General features: G+C 37.9%; 2 protein-coding genes across 2 annotated transcripts; one reads left to right on the forward strand and one right to left on the reverse strand.

The window, feature by feature from the left end:
- Positions 1-8: 8 nt before the first annotated feature.
- On the reverse strand, positions 9-6,748 carry rpl5a (ribosomal protein L5a). Its single transcript, XM_084410527.1, has 8 exons — positions 6,618-6,748; positions 6,112-6,181; positions 5,197-5,312; positions 3,349-3,483; positions 3,062-3,264; positions 1,435-1,612; positions 510-598; positions 9-174 (listed from the first exon to the last, which is right to left on the reverse strand). Exons 1-8 carry the CDS (start codon positions 6,618-6,620, stop codon positions 75-77), a joined length of 894 nt encoding a protein of 297 aa, XP_084266653.1. The 5' UTR covers positions 6,621-6,748; the 3' UTR covers positions 9-74.
- Positions 6,749-7,974: 1,226 nt separating this feature from the next.
- evi5a (ecotropic viral integration site 5a) lies at positions 7,975-26,626 on the forward strand. The gene is made up of 16 exons (XM_084410528.1): positions 7,975-8,412; positions 8,616-8,749; positions 10,458-10,611; positions 10,699-10,926; positions 11,001-11,075; positions 11,159-11,284; positions 13,536-13,679; positions 14,088-14,177; positions 14,263-14,354; positions 14,432-14,492; positions 14,642-14,695; positions 14,781-14,900; positions 16,668-16,808; positions 16,895-17,044; positions 20,286-20,432; positions 26,218-26,626. The coding sequence occupies exons 2-16, from the start codon at positions 8,652-8,654 to the stop codon at positions 26,305-26,307; spliced, it is 1,770 nt and encodes a 589-aa protein (XP_084266654.1). The 5' UTR covers positions 7,975-8,412; positions 8,616-8,651; the 3' UTR covers positions 26,308-26,626.
- The last annotated feature ends 694 nt before the right edge of the window (positions 26,627-27,320 follow it).

The following is a 27,320-nucleotide window of genomic DNA, read 5'->3' on the forward strand; positions in this document are numbered from 1 at the left end:
ACACAATATTCTTTCCAAATGATTTATTTGGAAAAGGTGCACACTTTCTTTGGAGCAGTTGACAGTTCTTCTCTTCAGTCGTCTTCAACAGCCTCCTGAGCCCGAAGGAAACTGGCCTTTTTCTGGGCCACGCGATCCTTCCTCTGTGCCAGAGTGAGCTTGGCACGGTTCCACCTACAACACAATATCCATCAGTGATGAGAAAAGAAACATCTCATCTGCTCACAGTAGAGTAGTAGATGGTAATGCAGGTAACAAAAAATAACAGGAAATACAATCATCTGACATGCAACTTTAAGTATTATAGTACTATAATAAGTAGCAACTACAGTATTTCAACAGCACAAACATTTGTTTTTATAGCAACATGTCAAGCTGCAATGAACATTTATACAGATACTAATGAACAATGATGTCAATACTGTCCAACTTTATGGCAATCAATTTCATCCTAGGGCATCCCTAAAAAAAAAAAAAAAACCTGAAAAAAAAAAAGCGTGTGAACGCACCTCTTCTTCTTGACCTCTTTCTTGGGCTTGTTCTCATGAACCGGGTTGTCACGGATGGAAGCATGAGCCTTTTTGTACATCTCTAGAACCTGCAGGAACCGGATAACAACACAATGAGATGGTGAAGGTAAAGGTAAAGCACAGGATTGACAATAAATGCTGAAAATGTTTTCAAATACTACACTGTACACAACAAACAAGAATTACACTTCAAGAAATTTAAGATTTAGCCACCAGCATCATGTCACAAATAGTGTTCATCTACTGATGATACAGTATCCGATCAATATAATAATGACACTTTCCTGTATCCAATCTTAAAACGCTTATCAATCTGTGCCCTGAGTAGTTCATCGAAAAGCAACAAGTGAACCTGAACCAACAAAATGTTTAAGTTCTGTGACAATGCTTAAAGAACTTTGAACTTGACGCACAACGTAATGACGAACGCGGTTGCCCAGCCCTGTTTGTTTGAACCGCGAGAGGCGTCAAGGCTTACGCTAATCCTACATCGTCAATTGTTACTCTTCTGGCGTAAGTTGACTTGCGGGCGGCCGTCTGCCAGAAGCTAGTTATTTTAGTCGCTTAAGTTTTAAAGATGGATATTTTTCTTTCACGAACGCATCGCTTCATTTCAGAAGGCCTTTATTAACCCCCCAGAGCTGTGTCAAGCACTTTTATCATGGTTGGATGTGCTTTGATGGACTTCTAAAAAAAATATATACCCATTGACATTTTTTTATATAACTCCGATTGTGTTCGTCTGAAAGAATAATGTAATATACACCTAGGATGACTTCAGGGTAATTTTTCATTTTTGGGTGAACTATCCCTTTAAAGGTATTGACTCCAACTGTGTGATCCATTCAAATCCAAAGGCAAACAAAAGTTAGCAGTAAAATGATCCAGCAAAGTGCTTTCTTACAATTTCAGGTGTGACGCCGTTCTTGATGAAGCGGGAGAACTGCTTCTTGTACAGGTCCTCGTCCTCCTCCATCAGATAGCTCATGTACTCTGACACGTTCTGGCCCATGATGTGCTTCCTGTGAACCTCCGCATTAAACTCTTTACTTTCAGTGTCGTAGCCCGGGAACCGTTTAGTGCTGAGAAAGAAAGTTACAATGTCAATAAAGACAGGACATACAACTTCACAGCATACTTCACATATTTGGAACTTGTGACAATATGTGTGGCATCCCTTAAAAAGCAAAGACAATCATCAGACACACTGCAAAAGTGGATTAATTCATGCGCTCAACATATATGTCTGTGATTGGCTACAATGATCAACGCTTCAAAAACATGTTGTAAATAGACATCTTTGACGCTCTTCACCGAGCGCACAGATACACACAGGAGCGTAAAGATAGCAACTGCTATTGCTTAAAAAATAATACTGTATTTATATGTCCCGATAAAGTTTTTTGTGCCACCAATCCGAGTCATTGAATTCTGAGTATCTGCCGATACCGAGTCCAGATCTGATACTTGAATTTTCCTAGTACTTTGTGCACACTTCAAGTACATTAACGTTTTTCAAATCAATCCAATGTATACAGGGATGTGCAGTGTGTTTCTCAGGGACTCAAATGTAAAAAAGGTGCATCTTTCACTATGGAGTAATTACAAACATATGGGACTACTGATATAAACTTTGTATTTTATATTTACAATAAGCAGAATAACTGCAAAAAAAAAAAAAAAAAAAAAAAAAAAAAAAGAATAACTTTTAAGTGATTCATTACAAAAATGCGCATCAAATATGCTAAACACGGAAGCTGGAACATGCGTGTGACAGAACAGACCTCGTTCCGAGCAGACCTAAGCACACTGAGTTTCTTTTCCTTTAAATGGCGGTTGGCAAACCCACTTGAAGGTGCATACTACGACACCAGTATGAAAATATAAAATTCGATATGAATATCCCACATTTCTGCTACAATCCCATGGTTTCAGTTAGTGTTATTACAGTAAATCAAGGCAAATGTTGGCGACTTGTGGATTGAAAAGCCTTCTAAGTGTATCATCGCTGCACAACGTTTCTCCTGTTTTCTGCATGAGTGTTGTTGAGAATGTCAGCTGTTTCATCTGGCTTTACACTTAAACTCAGTTGATCTGTGGTTTGTATGGGAGGGCTCTGCACAGAACTGGAACACTTTTCACTGGATCTCACAGCGCCGTTTAGTGGTCATGTGATCGAGACAGAAGAATTTGAGTAAACTTTCTTCAACTATGTGTTTCTCATTTTTAAGGAGCGATCACTAGTCAACAGTGCAGTGATGCATGAAGCGCAGCTCACACAGGAATCACTTTAAAACCACGTAGCTTTCTGTTGGTGAACACTGCGATTCCGTGAAAAAACTGTGGAAAAAAAATGTGCCCAAACCTCAAGTGTTGATTATTGACTTCAGGCAATCCATACAGAAGCTTATTTTTATGGAGAAAACGTAATGTTTTCATAAAGACTTTTTGAAAGCACCCATGCATCCAAAAGTGCTGAATCAATGTCCGTTGTCTAAGTTTGCAAAAAGATAAAAACAGCATGCACTGACCTGTGAGGGATAGACAGTCCTCCGTCCACTGCTCCTTTGAGAGCTCCAAACACCTTATTCCCTGTGGTGGTTCTGGCGAGGCCAGCGTCCAGGTAGCATGTAAACGCCCCTGGCTGGCCATCAATGCTTTCCACATTAAACTCATCGCCAGTCACCTCAACCTGGCCTTCGTAGACCTTATCCAGACCAAACTTATTCAGCAGCTGTAAGCAGAAAACAAATCTGAGCAAGACCATACTATGAGATTTGAACAATACTAGACATTCATGAATGCTAAGGACATTTACCCTGCGTGCACACAGCAAACCGGTGCAGTAGGCGGCAGCGTAGTTTGTCAGTCCTACAGTAATGCCATACTTTGGCAACTCGTGAGAGTAAGCAGCGCAGACGATCGCGTCGCCTTCAATTTTGGCATATGCGATCTGACAGAGAGAAAGACAAGACACTCAGTAACCCAACGGTAATTAGCAAGATTTCAAAAACTATGGCAAAGACGACATGGTAGTAGGGCTGGGCGATATAATCGCATCTCATCAGTAGGGGTGTCCATGGTTAACCGATTAACCGATTAACCGTTAAAAATTGCGTAACCGAGTGAAACATTTTGCTCGGTTAAGTGGCGTCAATGGCGTGCATTGAATTTAGTTGTAATACATTTTTGCACCACCAGAGACCGCTAGACCAGTTTTCTAATATGAAGCGGGCAAAGAAAGCGCGCGTCCGAGAGTGAAGGCTCTGCGCGAGCCAGAAACAAATAGTATCCGCGCCACTGATGGCAGCACAATAATATCTTTCTGCAGAGCCGCAGAGCCACAGCTTTACCCCAGCAGTTTTACCCCGCGCATGCGCAAATTCATCACAACAGTTTTACCCGCAGAGTCCGTTTACCGTTACGTTAACCAATACAATTTGTATTATGCATTTCCTAAACATGTACTTGCTAATCAAACACTTTATCTGAACAAACTACTAATCTATAAAACACAATCGGTCTTCCGACCTTTTACTATTGTGTTGATATGCGCGAGGGAGAGAGAGCAATACAGCGCTCGTGTTGTTTGAAGGCGGTGAGAGTGCGCGCGCGCGGCCGGGGCTCTCTCACTGTTTGTTCTTATGCTCCCTGTCCACTGATCTAAATAATTAGTTGTTACGACGACTTATTTGTTCCCTCGTTTTAATAAATCGTGGACACGTTGAACAAATTCCCTCCCTCATTTTGATTTAACGAATTACAACGTGGCCAAAAACAGTTTGATACTATTAATTAGTGAATGCTAAAGACCTATTTTTTGCGAATTGGTGAATTATTTCGTGGCCACGAATTAATAATAATTATTAAACTGTTTTTCTTACCTGTGAAGATAGCTCTTCAGTGAAGGCCGACTATTCTCGTACAGCTTTTTATTCCTTTTTTTGGTGTGTGAATTGGTGAATATTCAGGTGAATTGTTTCGTGGCCACGAATTAATAATACCTCAGCACGTTTTACAAGACCCTTCTCGATCGCAGCGGCAACGAGCACTTTGATCACTTGATTTAAAAAACAAAACATTTCAGCGCTAGATCGCCTAAAAAAAAAACGAATGAAATGAATGCTCTGCTAGTTAACTGGAGATGTTTTGTTTATTTGTATTGGTATTCCTGCCGCGAGATGTTTCAAAAGTGGTGGGGACAATATCGACCTTAGAAAATAGTGGTGTAGACATGTCTCACCCGCAAATTACGCCTATCTCGGGGTTGCGGCGCGCACACTATGCTACCATATATGGTTAACCGAGTATTAACCGCTAAGGGCCTCGGTTAACGGTTAATGAAAAACTTGAAAACGTGCAGCCCTACTCATCAGTAAAGCCGGTTCCTTGATTAGTAGTAAATCGCCATCACCTACTTTCAGATGGAGCGTCATTTACTACACAGAGCCGTAGTTCACTGACAAGCTGAGCCGTATCGCATTAATTATCGCAGGCGATATGGCTCAGCTTGTCAGTGAACTACGGCTCTGTGTAGTAAATGCCGCTCCATCTGAAAGCAGGTGATGGCGATTTACTACTAATCAAGGAACCGGCTTTACTGACGAGATGCGCATAACAATGTCACGCGATATATCGCCCAGCCCTACATGGTAGTAGTTCATACCTGGCAAACAATATCCCTGTTGGAGAGTCGAACGATCATCCTGTACTTCGGTGTGTTGTACTTGTTCTTGTCTTGGATGACAAGGCGTTTGCGGGCAAAGTAGTCAGTTTTTCCCTCTGAAAAGGCAAAGTGTGTTAGACAACTGTTGAAAAAGCATCCTAAGTTGGTTTTAGGGGCCATTCATACGGAACATGCTTTTTTTATTTCACTGCTTTTCCATTGATTTTCTATGTAAACACGCTTGAACTGTGTTCAAGTTAAATCTCGACACATTGAGTTTTAACTGAATGCTTTTCACTTTTTTCAAAGCAAAAATACATTCTGGGTGAACCAGCCCTTAGAGGAGTTTGAGTGGCCAAACATAAAGTCCATGATTTCAAACTATAATGCTCTATATTTAGTAGGCCACTATGTTGTATTCATGTCATATTCATTGTGTGCAGTATGTAAAATTAGTTATACCTTGTCTTTATTTGAAAAAATATTATTCCTAGTGCACACAGACTTGCCAGATGACCGAGTGCACTGGTGTTTACAGTGATTACTTCCTTTTTATTCATATTTTTAACAAGTTTTTTTCATTTTCAAATTATTTTTGTAATTTTGTAAATATTATGCAAAATAAATATTTCATTTCAGCAATTGTTATGCATGTTTTTACCATCTTTAAATTGAATATTGTGATGATGTTTCTGTGTTACATATATATAATAAATATATAGGCCACCCAGCTCTCTAAGACATTAGTTGACCACTAGTTTCAGTCACTTGAGACATCCTTGTTGACCATCTAAACCAGCTGAAAGACCAGTATATATTGTTTTCATGTTTTTTCCAGAAGGAACACATTCAGGCCGGTTCACTGTCACAACTGGAAACATTCTTCCCCAAAGGTAAGGAAACACGTTGACATACCTCGCCTCCTCCTGAACTTGACCTGGTATCTCTTGAAATACGCCTTGTTCTTTACCACCTTAACGAAGCCCTGCAACAGACAACTTTATTTGTAAGTTAAACTGTTGACAAGCAGGACAGTAGAGATTTGAAGAGCAATAATCCTAATGACACTGTTGGCTGCCTCTGGTTATGATCAGATGATCAGATGATGCAGTGCGCTAAGTGACAGTAAACATGACAACGCAAAACCGAATAAAAGAACAGACTTTTAACCAGGGCAAACACACACTCACAAAAACTACTACTAAAGGGAGAAATGCTTATTTTTTGCGTTTAGTGTCGAAAAACAATTTTTTTAATGTTTCGAGGGAAATGTGCCACTGACGTTCACGCAACGACTGGACTACCGATTGAATCTAATACCATCCCGTCGCTTCATGAGTTCATCTTTGATGGAAATCGAGCTGAAATAGCTGGTGAGGGAATGTAATGAGTAGAACATTGTATTTTGGTGATTTACTGACCATTTTGTTATCGTTTGTTCTCCTTTAGGTTGGGAGACTGAAGTCTTCAGACTCCGATACTGCTCCCGCTGCACTGAGAAAAGGAAGTTCATGGTGCGCTGCGACCGGATAAACAAAACACGCGCAGGCAGAAGTGTGCGCGCTCCTAGCGTCCTGGAGGAAACACGGCAGTATATTTAGGCCCGTTCACACCAAGAATTATTACTATAAAGATAACTATATTAGCTCTGTTTATTCTAAGCGCGTGTTTTTCTGCCGCTTTAAATGCTCGAGTTCGTTGCAGAAAGTTGGATTCTGATTGGCTGTCAATGTTTTTATCGTTCATCAGCTGGATAAAATCCTTCTGAAAGTGATTTCAACGATTTCGTTTCTCTGTGTTGTTATCGTTATAGCTGTTGTGTGAACTCTGCTATTCTCTAATATGAGGAATGGTTTTTAGAACTATATTTTTTATCGTTATCTTTATCGTTATCGTCCTCTGTGTGAACGGGCATGAAACTTCAACATTTCAATCATAAAAAATATTAAAATAGTGAATGAAGCACTCAAACTTCTGGTAGGAAAGCAATTAATTTGTTTTCATTTCTATAGATACACAATCCTAAATTAATTTCTATGTAGGATTCAACGATTTGAACAAATTAACAAAGCATTCCTAATGGGATCAAATGAGAATCAAATAATAAGTAGGCCTATACATTTTAAAAATGAATCAGGTTCTGATGGGTAATCAAAAATGATTTCCCATTTGAATGAGTTCAAGTGATAGGGACTTCCCTTGTGAAAAAGAAGTGTTGAATGTGCACTTACGCCTACTTCAAATCTTAAAACTAAAACACAGTAGCCTACTTGCAATCATATAAATATGATAATTCATTATATAAATGAAATAAAAGGCTGCCTAAGTGTACTTGGAGTCCACTTTCATGACTGTTTCTTTAACACTTACAAACGTCGCTTTAATGTCAAATTAAAAGTTTTACTTTAAAGTGCATTTTATGTCATTGTTTTAATAATCAGTTGTTGTGCTACTAACAAGCACATGTAAAATACTTTATTGTAATTTTAACTGTAGTGTGCTAATATATAAAGTTGATATATTTTAAATGTACTGAATTGCAAATGCGTAAGTTTCAATAGAAATGACATTATTTTAGTTTGCCATAAATGCTTGTCAGTACAACGTTCAAAGACAATTATGAAATGAAAGTTCATATTGTGGTGTAAAAAAGGTTTAGGGTTGCAAACAAACCAATGTCACTTTATCGACTTCCTTAAAATAGGGTGGAGCTAAAAACATAGATGTGTATCAACCTAGTGTCTGTCGACACACAGCCTTGTTGACCCAAAAAACCTTCCTTTTTGTTTCAGTAAATGATTTATGTTTATGCTGCATGAGGGAGCTTATCTGTCAAAGTTTCACAGAGACCTGGACAAGATTAACCATGCAGTTGCTTCTCTCTGCAGTCTAACCGGTTGAAGTCCCACAGGTGAATGTTATGGGGCCTGGTAAAAAGTATGAGAAGTTGTAAGAGGAAGTTGTTCACTCAGTCAGGTCACTTTAAAAACAAGCTCCTGAGTCACAGGCAGAACTGTTATTTTGAGGAACTTTGATCAGCCTGTGAGGCTCTGCTATAAAGCGGCATGTGATTCGTTTGCTGTGTGTTTTTTCCCCTCTGCGGTATGGAAGAAACAGGTGTGACGGACAGTGTCACTGGATTAAGTTTGACAGAAACCAGAGGAAAGATTTTGTGGAGACATTTGCACCCCCAAATTACCGGAATCTCACACACTGGTAAGAAATCCCAGTTCTATGCCAGTGATCCTGATATACAGTAAATGCCATAAAATATGATATGCAAGATGTGAAACTTACAGTATGTATGAAAATAGCAATGTACTAGATTCCATCAACTTCACACATAAACACACACACATTTCCAGAAGCGCATATTTGTATTTTTTTGTTTTTGACATTTGTAAATGTTTTTTTTTTAGGTTTCAAGAGGTCCGGCTTCACTCTGAGTGTTACAGATGGACTCTTTGAGCGCAGCATCTCTGTGTCCCTCACCGGGGTCTCCGCTCAGTGCAGATGAGATGAAGTTGCTTGCTAAACTTGAGGAACAGAACAGGTCACTTCTTCACACCCTGCCCTGTTTCCTAGAAGCAACAACCTAAACTAAAAAGTTAAATATTACATTAGTGACACGTCTCTGTTTCCACACTGTGTCACCAAATTATGCTTTTTATAGGGTTAAGTTTAAAGAACATCATTTATTTAGGTATTTATTTGTTTTTATCTTTTTGTTTCATTTTATTTCATTTTATTAGCATTCAGCATCAAACAAACATTATTACATGTATTTCAAATACTGTATATATAATATATATCATACATAATATATATTAATGTCATCATACATCTCAAAACAGTACATTTATTTATTTGTGTTTTTATTATATGTATATATAATATATTCAAGCTTATACATCTCAAAATTGTACTAATCAAAAGTGTTATTTGTTTGTTTAATTAATTTTCTATTTACATTGGGCTTCAAACAAACATTATTAGATGTATTTAAATATAATACATTCATGTTTATCACACATCTCAAAATATTAGGCTACTTATTAAAAGTATGCTATTTATTTGTTTAACTTGTTTTATTTACATCCAGCATAAAACAAACATTATTAGATGTATTTAAATATAATACATTCATGTTTATCACACATCTCAAAATATTACTTATTAAAAGTATGCTATTTATTTGTTTAACTTGTTTTATTTACATCCAGCATAAAACAAACATTATTAGATGTATTTTAAATAGACTACTTTACGTACATAATAATATATTCAGGTTTATCATACATCTCAAATGTATTTATTTTTATTAAACATTTTTATTAATATTATTACATTTTTAATCTATACAAGTTTTTTTTATATCATTTTACATAGCCTAAAGGTATAGTGGAGGATTTTCTTTTTCCGGGTGGATCATCAAGACTATTGGTCCTCCTAGTTGTCAATCATTCTGGTGATATGTTTACGTGGCTGTCGTACGTGCTCGTCCCTAGGTAGTTTTCGCTTTCTGCGCATGCGCACTTTCAGGTGTATATGTGTGGTGAGCCGTTTATATCATAGACATCATATGGTTTATATACTGTCTATGGTGGTGAGCTACGGTTTCAGTCATTCATTGAAGCTAGTCGTTCTCACCGGGTTTTTTCAAAAGGTCTGAGGGTCGCAAAAGAAAAAGTGTCTACAACAAGAAGAGAAAGGCCTCTGAAGAAAGAAACAAGACCAGAGTGTTTTTGGGAGAATATTTCAGACGCTGGCGTGCGCTAAAAGCACAGGTTGGGCTTCCCACTGATGCCTCAGTCGCGAAGTTTCTACTCGACAGGTAAAGTTTGGCATGCTATTTGGAGAAATCCATTTAAAATCACTGCTAAAAAGTTAATGTAAGCTATGATTAGCGATGCTAGCCCTGGCACAAGTCACGCACCGACAGCAACTTGTAAACAGAGCGTGCACGAGGAGAACTAGGCTCGTGCATGCTCTCTCGTGCACACTTTTAATAGGCGTTCCCTCTCGGGAGCAGGTCGAGTGTTGCGCATGTGCATTTTTTCAAAAAGTGGAGAGGGCGGTTCTTTTCTAAAATTCGGGAAAATCCTCCACTATACCTTTAAATTCTCCTTTTGTATTATTGTAAAGAATTAAGGGCTTTATTATGTAAAGGATTAAGTCATTACATTAGTCTCTACTAATTAATCACTCAGTTCTATTTGACGTTGACGAATACACATCATCTTATCTGCACTCCTAAACAGGCTGCTAGAGACAGACAGTAAGTCTCTTTACTCTGTAAGCGGGGTCCTGCAAAGTCCCACCTCGCCTAAAACCCTCTCTTATGAAGATGACATATGGGGTCATGTCATTAAAGAATGGGACGACTGGAGCAAGAGAAAAGTGGGACAGATCAAGGTAACCGACCGCTCGATCTGTCATGATGATTTCAATGTGGGTGTACACTCATCAGTGAGCAGTATCTCATTTGTGTGTCCCGATCAGGTGCTGATCAGGAGGGGTGTCCCGGCTCACCTGCGGCCCGTGGTGTGGCAGCTGCTGTGTGACGCTCAGAACGTGTCCGTTTCACAGCACTACTCGGATCTGCTGAAGAGCTCCTGTCCCGCTGAGACTCTGATACACAGAGACCTGTCCCGTATCCTCCCACAACACCAGCTCTTTCAGAAGCTCCGGGACGCCACCTGCCAGGAGCCACTGCTTAACGTGCTGAAGGTTAGATGACCGAGAATATGATTGTACTTCTGCATTTGAGGAGTATAGATAACACAATGTGGCTTTTATTACAGGCTTACTCAGTCTTAGACCGAGAGATTGGCTATTGCCAGGGAAGTGTGTTTATTGTAGGCCTGCTGCTCACACAGGTAATTAATTGATTTTTGAATTATAGTTGCATTTAATTATAGTAGTTAGTACTAGTCTATGAATTGAGTTGATGATCTTTCAGATGGCTGAGGAGGAGGCCTTCTGCGTTTTTGTGAGGCTGATGAAGGACTTCAGATTGAGGGAGCTCTATAGATCCAGTATGGTTGAGCTTGGCTGCTGCATTTACCAGTTTGACTCTATGATTCAGGTAAACAAGTGTAATTCTGCTCTATTTAAAGGCACATTCATTATTTATAAAATGTTCCTTCCATAAACCCTGAGCTGAGTAAGCTACATAAAGCCTGTTACAAATGATCTGCTGAATATCTTTGCGATTTCTGAGAATTGCACATGACAAGAACTTCTGAGTCGTAGATGTCCATATTTGGTATTATAGGGGATTGTGGGGTAAGCTGTGTCACCTTTATTTAAAAAAAAAAAAATTAACCAGTGCTCTGCCGTGCAAAGGCAAAAGACCGTAACTTCGTTTTTGGTCGAAAATGAGTTATTTATATTTTTGGCACATTCAAGACCTTCTTTATCATGTGGATAATTATCTTGAATCAATTCCGTTGTTTTTTTCGAGAAAATAATGATTTGTCGTAACAGTAACTTCCAAAAGCCCATGAGAAACAAAGGCAGAACACCGTAACATCAGTTACCGCTCTTTGGCTTTGTTTTGGAACGCTCAAATTGAGTTACGGTGCTCTGCCTTTGTTTAGCCGCGCGTCAATATGAAGTTACTGTGCCGGTGTTCTATCAAATAATGCTACCTACCAGACTGTACGGTGTTCTGCCTTTGTTTTACTGTCTATTAAAATTAAAATTATGGTGTAGCCTGTGTACTTTGTACAGCTGTCATCAGTCCCTCTAACTTCTGATGTCCTCAGAGCTTTGTCCTGCACAATTGCGGTCAGAACATTTAGTATGGTCTGAACCCGCGCTCCATCGACAAACGTGCGATATCGATCGCGAAGGATTATGCAGAGTTAACAGAAAAACGTTACACATTGCCGTATCAGATGAATACAACCAAGAATTAAAGCTTGGCAAACTAGCTGGCAGAGTGCCAAAACTTCGCCTTCAGCCCCGCCCTAAACGCGGTCGAGTCAACGCTGGACTAATATATCTATGGAGGTATTTTGTCATGTCAAATGTATTAATAATGCCATCAGAATGCAACCAAAGCACAGGATAGCAATAAGTAGATGGCTATAAATAATTGTAAATCATACAAAATAAATGCCATGATCACTAGATTTTATACAGGTGTTACTATAATGATTTTGTTAATGGTGATCAGCAACCAAATATTGATAATGTGGAAGTTACTGCCTTTTGCCTTGGCATTACTTCTCACTTTTTGCTGACAATACAAAGGCAGAGTACAGTAACTTTAAAATAGTGGTCAAAAGTCAAGTTTGAGCTCAATATTTTTTTATGTATATAATTTTCATTACTAAAACATCTATTTGCCAGATTTCCAGTGTCCTACCTATAATTAATTTGGCGGGACAACTAAAAATCTTTAAAGTCATTTTTCTCAGTTCCACACTCTAGCGACTTAAGGTCTTTTGCCTTTGTAGGGCAGTGCTGTCCTCTAGTCTAAGCAATGAGAAATTAGTTAAATCTTAGATTTCAAATTATATTTTATATATAATAAAATATAATAAATATATTAAAAAATATATAAAAATGTATTAAAACAAACAAATGCATAAATAAATAAATTTGCATTGTTTTATACATTGGTAATTCATCAAAATATTTATTAACTATTAAAAGTTTGGGGTTATTAAGATTTTTTTTAATGTTTTTGAATGAAGTCTCATGCTCATCGTGGCTGCATTTATTTGATACAAAAATACAGTAAACAGCAATATTGTGAACTATTATTACAATTTAACTGTTTTCTATTATATGATTTATTCCTGTGATGGCAAAGCTGAATTTTCAGTATCATTACTCCAGTCTTCAGTGTCACATGATCCTTTAGAAATCATTCTAATATGCTGATTTGATGCTCAAGAAACATTTATTAATATTATTAATGTTGAAAACAGTTGTGTTGCTTAATATTTTTGTGGAAACCGTGATACTTTTTTTCCCAGGATGTTTTGATGAATAGAAATGAGAAAAGAACAATTGTTTTGCAATATAAATACTTTGTAACATTATACATTTCATAAATGTAATGTATTCTTAGTAACTGAATAAACGTATTCAATTTCCTTTAAAAAAAACTAAAACTTATGATCCCAAACATTTGAATTGAAAAATTGACTTTACAAAATGGAAATTACAGGATTTTTAGCATAAAAGTGCTTATCAGTGCATGGACACATGACAAAAACGGCACACGTTTTTTTTTTTTTTAAAGGGTGTGACACATCTTACCCCACTCTTCCCTACAGTTGGTGGTCATCTGTTGTCTGAAGATATCTTTCTCTCTCTGATAGGAGCAGCTTCCTGAGCTTCATTCCCACTTCCAGACTCAGGGTTTTCACACCTCCATGTTCTCCTCATCCTGGTTTCTCAACATCCTCCTCTCATCTCTGCCTATCACAGCGGCCATGAGGACTTTTGATATCTTCATGTGTGAGGTACATTCAGTCACGTCACAACATCCCACCATAACCCATCACTTCACACTGAATGTCATATTTCATATCTATAGGAAATAGATAAGCTAAGAATTAGCTTTTATTTGTCATTTTATTGTTTTATATTTTCATTTTAGTTTAAGTTTTAGTCATTTTGTTGTGTTTTTATCATTTTTTTTGTTTTATTTTTTTCATCTTTAGTTTAATCGAACTTAGTATTTCAATTTAAACTTATCTACATCAGTATATATTGCATTTTTTCGTCTAATTTTTATTTTAATTGAACTATTTCAATTACCTAAAAAGATTTTTATTTTAGTTAACAATAACAACACTGCAACTAGCATCTAAATATGCAGTTAAATGGACAATATGAGTGTTGATATATATATACGCATGTGTCTGTAGGGTTTGGAGATCGTCTTCCGGGTTGGTTTGGCTGTGCTTCACATGAAGCAGACAGAACTCATCAAGCTCGATATAGAGGGAATGATGAACGTAATGGAGCACTCCAAAGAAACACTGCTATCAAATATTGCCTCTTTGAATTTCTTGGTCTTTAGAGTAACTCTGTTGTTTTCAGTGCTTGCAGAATCTAGAATCATGGGAATCAGATCCTGATGGGATGATTGAAGCAGCATATCAAATTAAATACAATTCCAGCAGAATGAAACAGTAAGCTCTTCCTTCAATTTTTGCCTAATTTTCCTTGTTCTTCTAGCCTGTTATCTGTTGTATTCCACTCATTTTAGACTGAGAAAAGAGTATACATCTATCAAGACTAAAGAGCTGGAGGATCAGGAGGAACTAAATGTGAGTGCTTGTTTCTTTCCCTTCACATAAGCGAATTCAGGTTGATTGAATCACCCTGAATTCACCCTAGTATTTCTCTTTAGGGTTATGAATCGCCATTTTCAGCCACTGTTTGCAAGTGCTCAGTTTTTCTCTTGCCTTTTCTTAAGGGACTGTCCTCAGAAAACGAACATTTAAAGCAGAGACTTGACATTCTGGAGAAGGTGAGTCTATTGCAATGCCTTTATGTTAAAGTTATGTTAATGCACATTTTCTAATGTTCATGTTCTTACCGTGCCGCCCTTCCAGAGGTGCTCTGAGCAACTGGTGTCGCAGATGAAGAAAGAGTTGGAGAAATCTCTGCTAAATGCAGCCAGGTCACAAAACACTTTAAAGGAGATGCAGACGAACACCTTGCAGATAGAAGAGGTCAAAGTCAAGTCAAATCTTTAATGCAAACTTTAAACCCCTGTTTTCCATTCATTATCATGAAGTATTAAGCACAGTTATAGAGTGCTGCAGAGATTGAATACTCGAAAGTCACCTTGGTTCCCTCAACAAAAACCGAATAGGATTATTCTATTGTAGAAAATAAGCTCTGTCAGTGTCATAAGCAAAAGCTTGATTCCTGAACATTTGTTCATTGTGATAATCTTCACAAACGAATACAACTGGTATGTCAAAATCAAAATCAAAAACTACTTATAATGCCTAGAACAAATCGCCTATATAAAGGCGCCCGGGCCTTTGCAGTAATAGGGCCGAGACAGTGGAATGGTCTGCCAAATCACTGTCAATGTTTAAAGCGCACCTAAAGTTGGTAGCGTTTAATGGTTTATTGGTCTATTTATTGGTCTGTGTGTGTCCGTCTTTTTTTTTAAAGAATTTGTATGTAAAGCACTTTGGTTCAGCCTTGGTTGTGTTTTAACAGTGCTATATAAATAAACAAGAAAAAGAACAAGGTATAAGAGATTTTGAAGCCTAAATACTATCGCCAGAAGTAAAAAGCTAACATCGCGATCATGACTTCAACGTCACCACCACTAAGCTTTCAGTCTTTATATACATCTATATATATATATATATATATATATATATATATATATATATATATATATAATATATATATAATATATATATATCCCTGAGAGTTTGAGTAAGCGAAATTATGGCCATTATGGCGCTTTTCCATTACCAGTACCAGCTCGACTCGACTCGCCTCGCCTCGACTCAGCTCGGCTCGGCTCGCTTTTCGCTCCGTTTTCCATTGCAGATAGTACCTCCACAATAGTACCTGGTCGTCATAGCGACACCGCAGGAAACTGCCGTGACTTAATCTTTTACGCGAGACGCGCGAGACACACCCGCTACCTACACACACAGGACAATGGAGGAAATCGAGTGTATGCTGTTTTTGGATGTTTTTGTTTTTGTTTTTGCTGTTTTTTTATTCAGGATACTGCGTCTGGCGCGTGCAATGATGACGCAGTGAATAGTGACGATTCTCTCTGACCAATCAGCAGTCTGCCATGATTTCACGTCACATTTTAGTATCGCCTCAGCTCGCCTCAGCCCGCTTAGAACCGCGCCGGAGGTGGTACGAAAAAAAGTACCTGGAAGCAGGTACAGGTACAACTTTTACACAGTGGAAAACCAAACAGAGCCGAGGCGAGCTGGTACTGTGTAGTGGAAAAGCGCCATAACACTATAACACTAATCTTTCACAGTGAAACAGAATAGTTTGCAAGAGCAAATGAGGCTGTGAAAGCAGACTATAAGTGAATCTGTTCGGCGTGATGATGTTTAATGTCCCGTACAATCTCTGTCACATTTAGACACTTGTTAGAAACCGACTTTTTCAGGACAAATTAAAATCTTTAAAAAATCCCAAGGGGGAATTACTGATGTATTTTATGTCATGGAATAAAACAGGGAAATATCCTGAGCTTAAAGCACAGACTTTATCTCAGCCATTTAACCAAAAAACACATTAAAAAAACTCACTGACTTCAGGACGATTAAACCGGAAGTGCTAAAATGTTTGTTTCTGGGTTTTGGCCTACAAAAATGCATCATCCCTGCAGCACTCTATTATGTATAGTGAGCTACAGAATATTAGATATCACTATTTGCTGATGTTTAGACAGACGTGGGTTTGCTTTAGTAATCATAAATGTGTGTGTGTGTGTGTTGTAGAGCAGCAGCACTGTGCCTGATGAGAACAGTGTGATGTATCTGCAGACGGAGCTGATCAGCTGTAGACTGCGGGAAGCAGAGGCACTTACAGGGCTCAAAGAGCTGAAACAGCACATTAAAGACCTGGTAAAGAAATGGCAGGTAAATTTAGATGGGGATAGAAAAAAAAAGAGGATATTCAGTGTTCAATATACCATAAGTAAGGTTCATCACAATGTCTCTCTCAGTGGCAGCAGGTGCATTGTGGAGGTCAGCAGAAGGTCAGCAGTGCACAGAATGACCTGCAGGTTGAGCTGTTGAGCACAAGACTGAAGGAAGCGCTCACCCAGGCCGCGCTTAAAGAGAGCCGCCACAAATTGCTGCAGCTGCAGACAGAGGTTAAAACCCTCAGCTGATCATATCTACTGGTTTACAGCTTGATGCACTACGATATGAGGAACAATAGAGCAACCAAAGCTTAGTTCAGGTCGCTTACTCCTGAAACTGGTGTCAAGACAAATGTGACACTACAATACACTTTGATATAAAGTCGGCATAAATCAGAAGTTGTGTTTTGCTCCCCTCTTTTGACGTCTATTTGAGTGAAATGAAAAATTTAGGATGGGACTTGATTTTGTCCATCGAGAATTGATTGGGTGCGTCCAAAATCACGTACTCTCTTGTACTTATTTTGAATGAGTAATTACTTCTATATAGAATTAATTTGTGCTGTACGAATGTAATCTGGACGTACTGCATCCGCCATGATGTCATTATCATGTGACCTACCAACGTCAGTTATGTTGCTTCACTGATATTCGCAAATCCTCATCCGTGGCCGTCGTATGCACACTTCAGAATCTCGCCGGAAGAAGCAGGTCATCCGGGTACTCTTTGCCTACTCGTTTATGAGTACTGTGAATTCAGACATACTTATTTTGTCACATACTGTTTTTTGCCTACTACATAGTAGGGAAGTATGAATCTTCAGATGCAGCCATTAGATGGTTGTGGTTTGCTTTGTGATGTCATGTGAGTGACAGGTTGTTGCTGCCTCTGTACAAGTAAACATGTCATCAGAGAAAGAGATGAGATGCTACAAGAGTGAGGGGAGGTTAAAAAAAAAAAAAAACCTGAGGGATAGTGATTTTGATTAAAGATTTTGGGCACATGAATTAAAAATTAATAATATTGATGTGAATCTATCATTTATAAAAATAATTTATAATAAATAGGCCTACTGCAATATCAAAAAAGAAGAACATTTTTGATCTCATGGTGACTTTAAGTGAATTTATTATAGTACAATGTATATTAATATACGATATTATAAAATATATAGTCGGCAGCTAGGGTATGCATGCACTGGCACGCGCTATGCTGAGGGTTAAGCCTATTCAGATGTAAGATGAAAAGTGTCCCAAATGACGCACTATACACTATGCACTTATACACTGTGTACTCAACCATGTAGTGTATGATGTAATTAAAGATGCAACAGATGAGCTAACCTTCCACACTTCGGCTGGATCTGAAATCGCATACTTTTCCTCCTATAGGCTAATAGGGGAAAAACAAAAGAATGTGACAAAAGAAGTATGTCCGAATTCACAGTAACGTTACTCATAAAAGAGTAGGCAAAAAGTATTCGGATGACCTACTACTTCCGTCGAGATTCTGAATTGTGCATTTGATGGACACTTTACTATCCCATAAGGCCACGGGAGAGGATTTGTGAATGACAGTGAAGCAACACTGGTGGTAGGTCACATGATAATAACAAAATGGCAAATGTAGTATGTCCAGATTACATTCATAGCCTACTAGATAGTCATAGAACATACTTTTTTAACAGTCGGACAGTAATTACTGTCAAAATAAATAAGACTTCGATTTTGTGTCACATCGGCAGTTAAGCAACGTAACTGATACTGGTAGGTCACATGATAATGACAGAATGGTGGATGTAGGCAACGTCCGAATTACATTAATAGATATTCATATAGAACATACTTATTTAGCAATATTTATTTCAGTTAAGTGCATCATCCGGGTATTTAAAAGTGCACCTTTTCTATTCAGAATTTTCAGTGTGAACATGTCACCACACAAGCCTAGGCTACTACAAAAGCATAAAATAGTAGGCTACATAAGTACGCGAATTTGGACGTTTCCATCACCTATTTACTGAGCAACATTTTGAAATAGTCCTTCTTCAGGAGCTATAAATGCCATTAAAGTGTGAAAATTAAACTGCGCTAATCAAAAGAAGCGCGCTGCTTGGACAAAGCATTCGTGCGAGCACTGCGCATCACGAGCCGCTGACAGCGACGCAGATCAAGGCGACAGCGCAGTGTGAATCGCGCAATCCGTTTCGCTTCAGTCGTTCTGCGTGATAGAATGGATGACAGATCACAGTTTGTTCTTGTTGTCTTTATCTAGAAACAAAAAGAAGTTTCCGCTATCAGTTTTTGAGATTTTCAAACTTGCTACAGTCAGGGTCCTAAACATATCACAATAACGGAAATTCGTGAGCTACAACAACGAGGAAAGGATCGCGCGCAACACACACGCGCGCGCAACACACACGCACGCGCACACACACACAAACAAACATGTTTTCATGTTTTATGGGGACTTTTCATAGACATAATAATTTTTATTCTGTACAAACTGTACATTCTATCACCTGCCCTATCCATAAACAGCTACCCATTACAGAAAACGTTCTGCATTTTTATATTGTCAAAAACATCACAGTATATTAAGCTGTTTTCCTCACTGGGACCACAAAAATGTCAGACTACATAGGGTTCAATATGTCACGTTGGAAATGTGGTAATTTAAACCTGAAAATTGATAAAAGCTTAGGTTTTTGAAAAGTTCAAAGAAATATGAAACAGTGAATCAAAAATATATATAAAAACATTGATGTTAGGCCTACTTACCAAAACAATCAAGTTGGGGATTGATCATTTTATACTGTTTGGGATACATGGACCGCATTAAGTGTGAAATATGTCAATGAAATATTCGTTTTTTATAAACTTTTAAATTATGCATAAATGCCTTTGTGGTGGGGATGGGGGAATTAATTAATCCCAGTGATTAACTAACAAGGAAAATTAAAAATGGCACTGCATGACAAAAAGGTTATTATTTAGTTTAATAAAGTTATTCTTTACCTCATAATCATTTATTATAATAATTGCATTTGAATACAGTAAACTGAATATGGTTAATCCGGTGCATTATAGCTGCATTTCAATATTTTAGTATTTGTCCTCTTTCTACTTTTTCAGATATAACCCAACAACTTTTTAGTTATGTTAATTGTGTGTTTGTTTATTTTATTCAAATGTATAGGCCTATATATTTTCCAATTACCAATTTGAGAATTTAATTTGTCATTGCTATGCCTCATGATGAAACATCCCGAGATGTCAAAATGATTCTTATCTCTGATTGGGAAACATTACAGTTTTGAAATGTCTAGGGGAGCATGAGACATGACTACTAAATCAGATTCTGACCAACTGAAATCTCTTACACTGTTAGTACTGCAAATCAATATGTCCTCACATTAAATGTGACTCGATTCAGTCCTCTAATTTGATCTGTTTTATTATATCACTACAGGACAAAATTCACAGCGACCAGCTAACGCGTACAGAAGCGCATATAAACAGTCAGCGAGATCATCTACGGGAGTTGACGTCACAGCACCAAGATCTGCGCAGCCAATTACAACAGAGCAGACAACAGTTTTCAGCTCTTCAATACAAGGTAACACCACACCTGACATCATCTGCTATTTGACAGTCTGGAGGTGTCTAATTACAGTGTCATTTACCCTCGCTGACTTCCTTCAGGCTAAATTAATCCTGGACCACGAGCATCATTAAACTTCTCTCACTCATCTCAGCTCTGTGTTCAAGGACTATTCTGGGTTCAGTGCGAGTTAACCTCAGTTGACGGGATTGAGGGGTGGGGCATAATGTTGATTACCACAAAAAAAGATTTCCAATAAGTCCACACTTTTCTGGCTAACAGTAAGACACTTACAATGGACATGAATGGGGCCAATCATAAACATTAAAATACTCCATGTTTCAAACATGAAACCATTAAACGTAAATGATATGTGTTCAAATGAACCCGTAATAGTAGAGGAAATGAAAGCACCTCCCAACACACAAGCCTATTACAAGCTAATCACAGTCCACAAGCAAAAACACAGCATAAAGCTCAGATCAGCGACTGTTCCATTTATTCATCACACATGACTTCGTGCAAAAGTGGCCTGTCTGTTGATCACCCAAACGGCCTTGAGGGAAGCGGTATCTTCTGCTTTTTCTAGAAGCAAAGCTACGATAACATCTTTCTCACTCTCTTGGCCGAGTCTTCAGATGCTTGCGTAGTTCACACACTCAGACCAGGCATAAACATCACACTTGTCTATCAGCTCTTTTATGCAGAAGTGATTTTGCAAGAAAATGCCAACACTGTATCTCACTTAACAGTAATCTGAAACAAATGCTTGCTTGCTTTAATGTTGCACTGAAAGAGTTCTCTTCCGGATGGTCTAGTCTAGCGTGATGGTGGTAGACGAAAAGATTCAGATTACCTTAAATCTGATTTCAAAGAATTGAATGTTACTTCACTGGTGACATTGTTGCTTTTGTAGCAGCCTGTTTGCATCCTTTCCTGTGCTTCAGTGAAATCAAAGGGATAGTTCTCCCAAAAATGTAAATGTTATCATCATTTACTCACCCTCAAGTTGTTCCAAACATGTATGAGTTTCTTTTTTCTCTTGAACACAAACGAAGATTGAATTATGCTGGGAAGCAGACAGTTGACGGTAGCCATTGACTTCCATAGTAGGGTAAAAAAAAATACTATTGAAGTCAATTGTCAACTGTCTGGTTTCCAGCATTCTTCAAAATATCTTCTTTTGTGTTCAGCAGAAGAAAGAAACTCATACAGGTTTGGAACAACATGAAGGTAAGTAGATGATGACAGAATTTTCATTTTTTTGTGAACTATCACTTTAAAGGTTTAAAGTCGCAATGAAATTGAGGAAGCGACACATCTTTTCTTGATGTACATCTGAGTGTAGAGGCCCGTTTACTCAGACTAAGGATGTTAACTATTACCCTGGTAATCCAGAGTTCTCGCGAGAGCACAAGTTGAATTTGCTCAGCGGGTTACTCTGGTGAGTAATGATGCTCATTAAATATGCCCCTCTATCTGAGCTGCACCAATCACATCGGGTAATCTGATATAGGCGGGCCTGAGGCGAGATGACGACAGCGCTGCGACGTCGAAGTCATTAGTAAACATTGCAAGATGGCTATGAATGAACACCATTTGTTTGAAACGGCTTTGGCCGCTACAATGAAAGATTTAGACTTGCCTTTTTCTCTAAAAGAGGAACAGAAGACGGCGCTCGAATCGTTCCTTTGCAAGAAGGGCGTTTTTTGCTGTTTTGCCGACCGGATACGGCAAGAGTATAATCTACCAGTTAGCTCCGCTGGTAGCTAAGCGATGTTGTGATTGGTCGTAGTGTTATCCAATTGCGTGCAGTGAGATTTTCAAATGCATGCTTGGTGCCGCCCCTCGAGCTGGCCGATTTTCATTAGTCGACGCCAGACCATTAAAGCGGGGCTCAGTAGTTTTGGGATTTCTTCGCTGTATTCTCGCTTTTTGCTCGCAGGTTTCTCTCTAGAGCTCCCCCCACAGCTTCGGAATAGATATTTGACAACACTGTTGTAAAAACTCGTTGGCTATTCTCAGACACCAGAGGCTAGTAGATCAACGACATCAAAGCAGATGGGACATTCTTTAAAACGTCTTCTTCATTCGGGTTCGAACAGCTTGAGGGAGCGCAATAATGACAGAATTTTAGCAGATTTCTTTTGGCCGTAAAGCAATTGTTTACATCGCGAGACCTGATATCACGCGAGACTTCCTGACGCGGCAGCCAATCAGAATCCATCCTGCTTTAAAGAGCTAGAGCATTTATGGCAATGTGGCAGACAAAAAAAATAGCAATAAACAGAACATTTTCATACGTTGGTTCGAATGATAATCACAGTAGTTATCGTTCCTGGTGTGAACAGGGCCTAAACAGAGTTATGACATTTTGACTAAACATTATGAGTAAAAAAAAAAAAAAAAACGTATATACGTTTATATATAAATATAAAGTCTGTTGTTTGCAATCATCAGATTTTTGCAATTTTAACTGTCACTTGCTACCACGTTTTACACATCTCGTCTAGCCGAGAATTAGTCCTCCAAATGAATCCTCCAATAAAACCACAGATTACAAATATACTCTGCTGTCAGTGTGTCAGAAGCCACACGGTTGAGCTAACAGACATGCTAACGCTAATTACTGCAGCACAACAAGACACAAAGAGACCAAAACGAAACCTCTGACTTAAAATAAAATTAGTCAAATACACGTGTCCCGATAAGCCGTCAGAGCCATGATCATGCACACATGCTGTGCAGCCAAACTTCTCCTTATTGAGAGAACATTTTCTCAAATAGCCACACAATGGCCAGGAAACTCTTAGCACCTCTCTACACGTCTGCCTTCATGTGATTTGTAGCACCCCACTGTTCAGTAGATTTACAACCAGAAACCCTGGCGTGCAGGTTCACGATGAGCATAGCTGATTACAAAGATAACGGAAGACCTCCTCCCATTGTAACCGGTTAACCGTGCGGCCTGGTTCATTATTGTCTTGCCACAAAGTATTGTAAGAAAGGTGCTAGTGAGATAAACTGCAGTTCACATGGTGCAACAAGAAGGGAATAAAGCCATCTGACAAACAAGCAGTCAGTATATATGGATGAATCATCTGTTCTGGAAACTTAGTTTGTGATTTCCTACAGAGTAAAAAAAAAAAGCCTATATTTTGTCAGTATTATACTGGTTTGTAAATACATAAAAAGCTGCAGCCTATTCTATTCTCGCATTCAGGGTCAGCTTTGACCCAGTGGAACATAAGCTTATATTTCAAAGTTTTGCATGTTATTACTAGACTAATTATTATTATTTTAAAAAATATCTCAAATAATATTTGATCTACAGAAAAACCAGTGTGATGCAGGAAAAACATATTTTTATCAATATTTTTGAGAGATTTTATTTGATATATATATTATGTATATATATTGAGAGAGAGAGAGATTTTATATAATTAAATGAATTTTATATGAACATATAAGAATTATAAACAGTATAATGTACACACACACACACACACACACTATATATATATATATATATATACATACATTATATGTGTGTGTGTGTGCGTGCGTGCGTGTCTTTGTGGGTGTGTGTGTGTGTGTGTGTGTGTGTGTGTATATATATATATATATATACACTACGTATATGCACACACACATATAATACATATAAATATAGGCTAATTTGACAGCCCTACATTTACCCTTTGCTCCACACTTCTTTTGGCTGTAGTTCATTTGATTTTGTTTATTTTTTATGTCACTTACATTTGGTGCTGTTTATAGTGTGTTTGTCTACGCATATTCATGTTCATCGACAAAATTCTGTCCTAAATTTTTTTGCTAGATATGGTAAAGAGGCTGTATTCGTATGTATTTTATTGTATAAATGTATTTTAAAACCTTTTTTAGTGTTTTTTTCCTCCTCCCGTTTAAAAAAGGACCTGAATGCATTTCAAGGCTAAGAGCAGTTTCATGACAAATGCCTATCAAAACAGATAACACACACACACACACACACACACACACTTTTTTGGATATCTTAAAAAAAAAAAAACACTTGTTTAATAATACCTATAGCTGGCTTTCATTTCCAATACTGTGAAGAAGTTTGATTTTTACCAAATTACCGAGAGGAACTCTCCAGTTGTTTTGATTCTGACGCATAACTTTGCCCTGAAGTTTCCTACTCTTTCCTATCTGAGGCGAACAGAAACATTGTCAGTAGTTTGAGGTCTGGTGAGAAACTGCCGCTATCAGATAACCTGTAGGTGTGAGCGCCCCCTCAACACCTCCTGCTCTCTGACTGATTTTCTGTGGGTTCGGTGGTGGTAAGGGGAACCAGTCTGATTAAATTTGATTGATACTTATTTCTCATTACCTGTTTTATGCTGATACCACAGTGTTTGGCTCATAAACTTATAGTTAAAACCTTTTTGTGCTAGCGGAAGATTTTGAACCGGTCCGCATTGATGCAGAAATATAACGCCATTGAGTTTAAGACGCTTTCGCGTCTAATTCTCACATGCATGGTTTCGAATTGAGCGATGTGTGTGGCTATAATCAATGTCTCCTTTTTAAAAGAGCTGCTAAGCCATGCACCATCTCTGATTGAGCTCTGGTTGAGCTGTTGTCTCAAATTCAGAAATAACATTGTGGTCGTGAAAGCTTGTATACATCTCAGTCTATCTATCAGACAGAGTGAACAACGCTCTGAGAACCCAGAAACCTCAAACCATTATCACGGCTGCTTCATGCTATTTCAATCACGTACTCCCTAAAGAGACGCAGAAAGGCTCAGCCCTAAAAGAAAGACGAGAAAGAAATATAGACCTTAGTGTTTCTGAAGTTTTGACCTATGCTGCAGTCAAACTGTCTGTTCAAGTCTGTCTTTTGGTTTCCTGTTCTTGATGAGAAGAGGAGGAGGTTTGTCACGTTTACACACTGTGTGAAGAGAACTACACTATGTCTGTCCTTTGACTTTGCTTCACATTTGCTCTTTAAACTGCCATTAGCTTTAATCTAAAGGGGTTGAAGACAGAGGACTTTCATCATAAGAAAGATCACTTCTTAGTAGACCACAGTGCCAGAATTATTCTTATCAATATTTGCAATTCATTTATGAGCAATTTCCTGCCTTTATAGAGTTTTTGAAAATATTCCTAAAAAATATTACAATGAAAATATGAATTAGTCATTCTAAAAAAAGTGACAATCTGACTCTACAGCTGGCATCTGAGAGGCACTAAATCCATTACTATACAGACTTACAACAAAATATTAAGAATTATAGGCCCATCAGATGTAAGATAACAGAAACAGAAACAAAACAATGGCTAAATATGTGAGACGTCTTTGTCACTTTCAGTGGCAACTGTGGTCAATTCTGGTTAATTCTGTATATGCATATCTATGTAGAAACATTAGTGCTGTGTTGATAGTTGACCCAAAAATGAAAATTCTGTCTTCATTTACTCACCCTCATGTTGTTCCAAACCTGTATGAGTTTCTTTCTTCTGCTGAACACAAAAGAAGATATTTTGAAGAATGTCAGTAACCAAACAGTTGATGGACCCATAGTATGTTTTTTTGTTTTTTTCAAACTATGAAAGTCAATGGGGCCCATCAACTGTTTGGTTACCCATAGTATTCAATTCAGCAGAAGAAAGAAATGTAGACAGGTTTGGAACAACTTGAGGGTGAGTACATGATGACAGACTTCATTTTTGGGTGAACTATGCCCTTATTTGTCAGGTTTTGTGTAATGTTATGCAGTTTTTGTATAATACGGGATCGTTCTTTACAGATTCAGATCCTCTCCAAGAGTGCTACGTCATTTTCTCAAACCACGCTGAAGCCTTCCACATCCGCCTCTCTGGAACACAATGACACCTAAAAATGGACAGCAGCCTTAACGTCCCGTCAACCTGTCTCCAGAAGCAGTGAAGATGTTCTATTAAGAGCTCGACCCACTTCTGCAGTGTCCACTATGAGAGTCTTCACAGCTCCAGCTGTTAATCATGCTGCAACACATCAAGTGTCATGAGCAAAGACTCACTGTGTCAGTTTTGCCATTAACACTTAAAAGTGACAACAAGATTAGGCATTCTTACAAAAAAAAAAGTTACATTTCTTAGATATTTCATTCAAGTAACTGTGACACTGTAAAATAGGTTTTTAGTCATTTACACAGCAATAAACATCTTACTACTGGATTACCGGTACTGAAAACCATGCTGATTGACCAACAGTGATTTCAGTCAAATGAATCTGTATTTAAGTGTTTAGGCCCTCGGTTTCATCTCTTCTGTTTTAAACATATAGGGTCTATGAAAACTGTCACTGTAAGTAAATGAATTAGTACACAATAAATTGCACAAATGTATTATGCACTATTATAAATCATATTTGACACTGTGATGAATGATGTAGTATATACTAAGAGAAATAGTCATTTTAATGAGGCTTTTCTTTAATATGATTTTATAATGAATAATAAATTATCATACTTAATATTACTTTATATACATTTCATTATTAATTATAAATAAATATATTGCATATATATGCTTAATTACATGCAACTAACCCTAAACCACACCATAATCCTAACCCTAACCCTATAGTGATACATGTCGTTAATTATTATTACTCAGTACTAAAATGTATACTTACACTATAACACGGACACCTTAAAATAAAGTTTCATTTAAAATGAAATGTTCATCATTAAAGAGGTAGCCAGTTCAAGTCATTGTATAGCCTATGAATTGCATTCTTTATGTATTTTTGAATGTGCAATGACACCCTGCGTTGGCTGGGATGTTATTCCTGGAAGAGTAATTGCAGAAAACCACACCTGGGACAAATATAAAACCGCCCAGCACAGACAAGCCTAAAATCCTAATG

The sequence above is a fragment of the Rutilus rutilus genome (genome assembly GCF_951802725.1).
Source record: "Rutilus rutilus genome assembly, chromosome: 6".
In the NCBI taxonomy this organism is placed as follows: domain Eukaryota; kingdom Metazoa; phylum Chordata; class Actinopteri; order Cypriniformes; family Leuciscidae; genus Rutilus; species Rutilus rutilus.

Coding starts and splice junctions, on each gene's coding strand:
- rpl5a (XM_084410527.1), bottom strand. Junction 5,313..6,111: donor CAAGTTCAGGAGGAGGCGAG/GTATGTCAACGT, acceptor TTGCCTTTTCAG/AGGGAAAAACTGACTACTTT. Junction 599..1,434: donor ACGGCGTCACACCTGAAATT/GTAAGAAAGCAC, acceptor CGGTTCCTGCAG/GTTCTAGAGATGTACAAAAA.
- evi5a (XM_084410528.1), top strand. CDS start 8,652: ATGGACTCTTTGAGCGCAGCATCTCTGTGTCCCTCACCGGGGTCTCCG. Junction 11,285..13,535: donor AGTTTGACTCTATGATTCAG/GTAAACAAGTGT, acceptor TCTCTCTGATAG/GAGCAGCTTCCTGAGCTTCA. Junction 20,433..26,217: donor TTTCAGCTCTTCAATACAAG/GTAACACCACAC, acceptor CGTTCTTTACAG/ATTCAGATCCTCTCCAAGAG.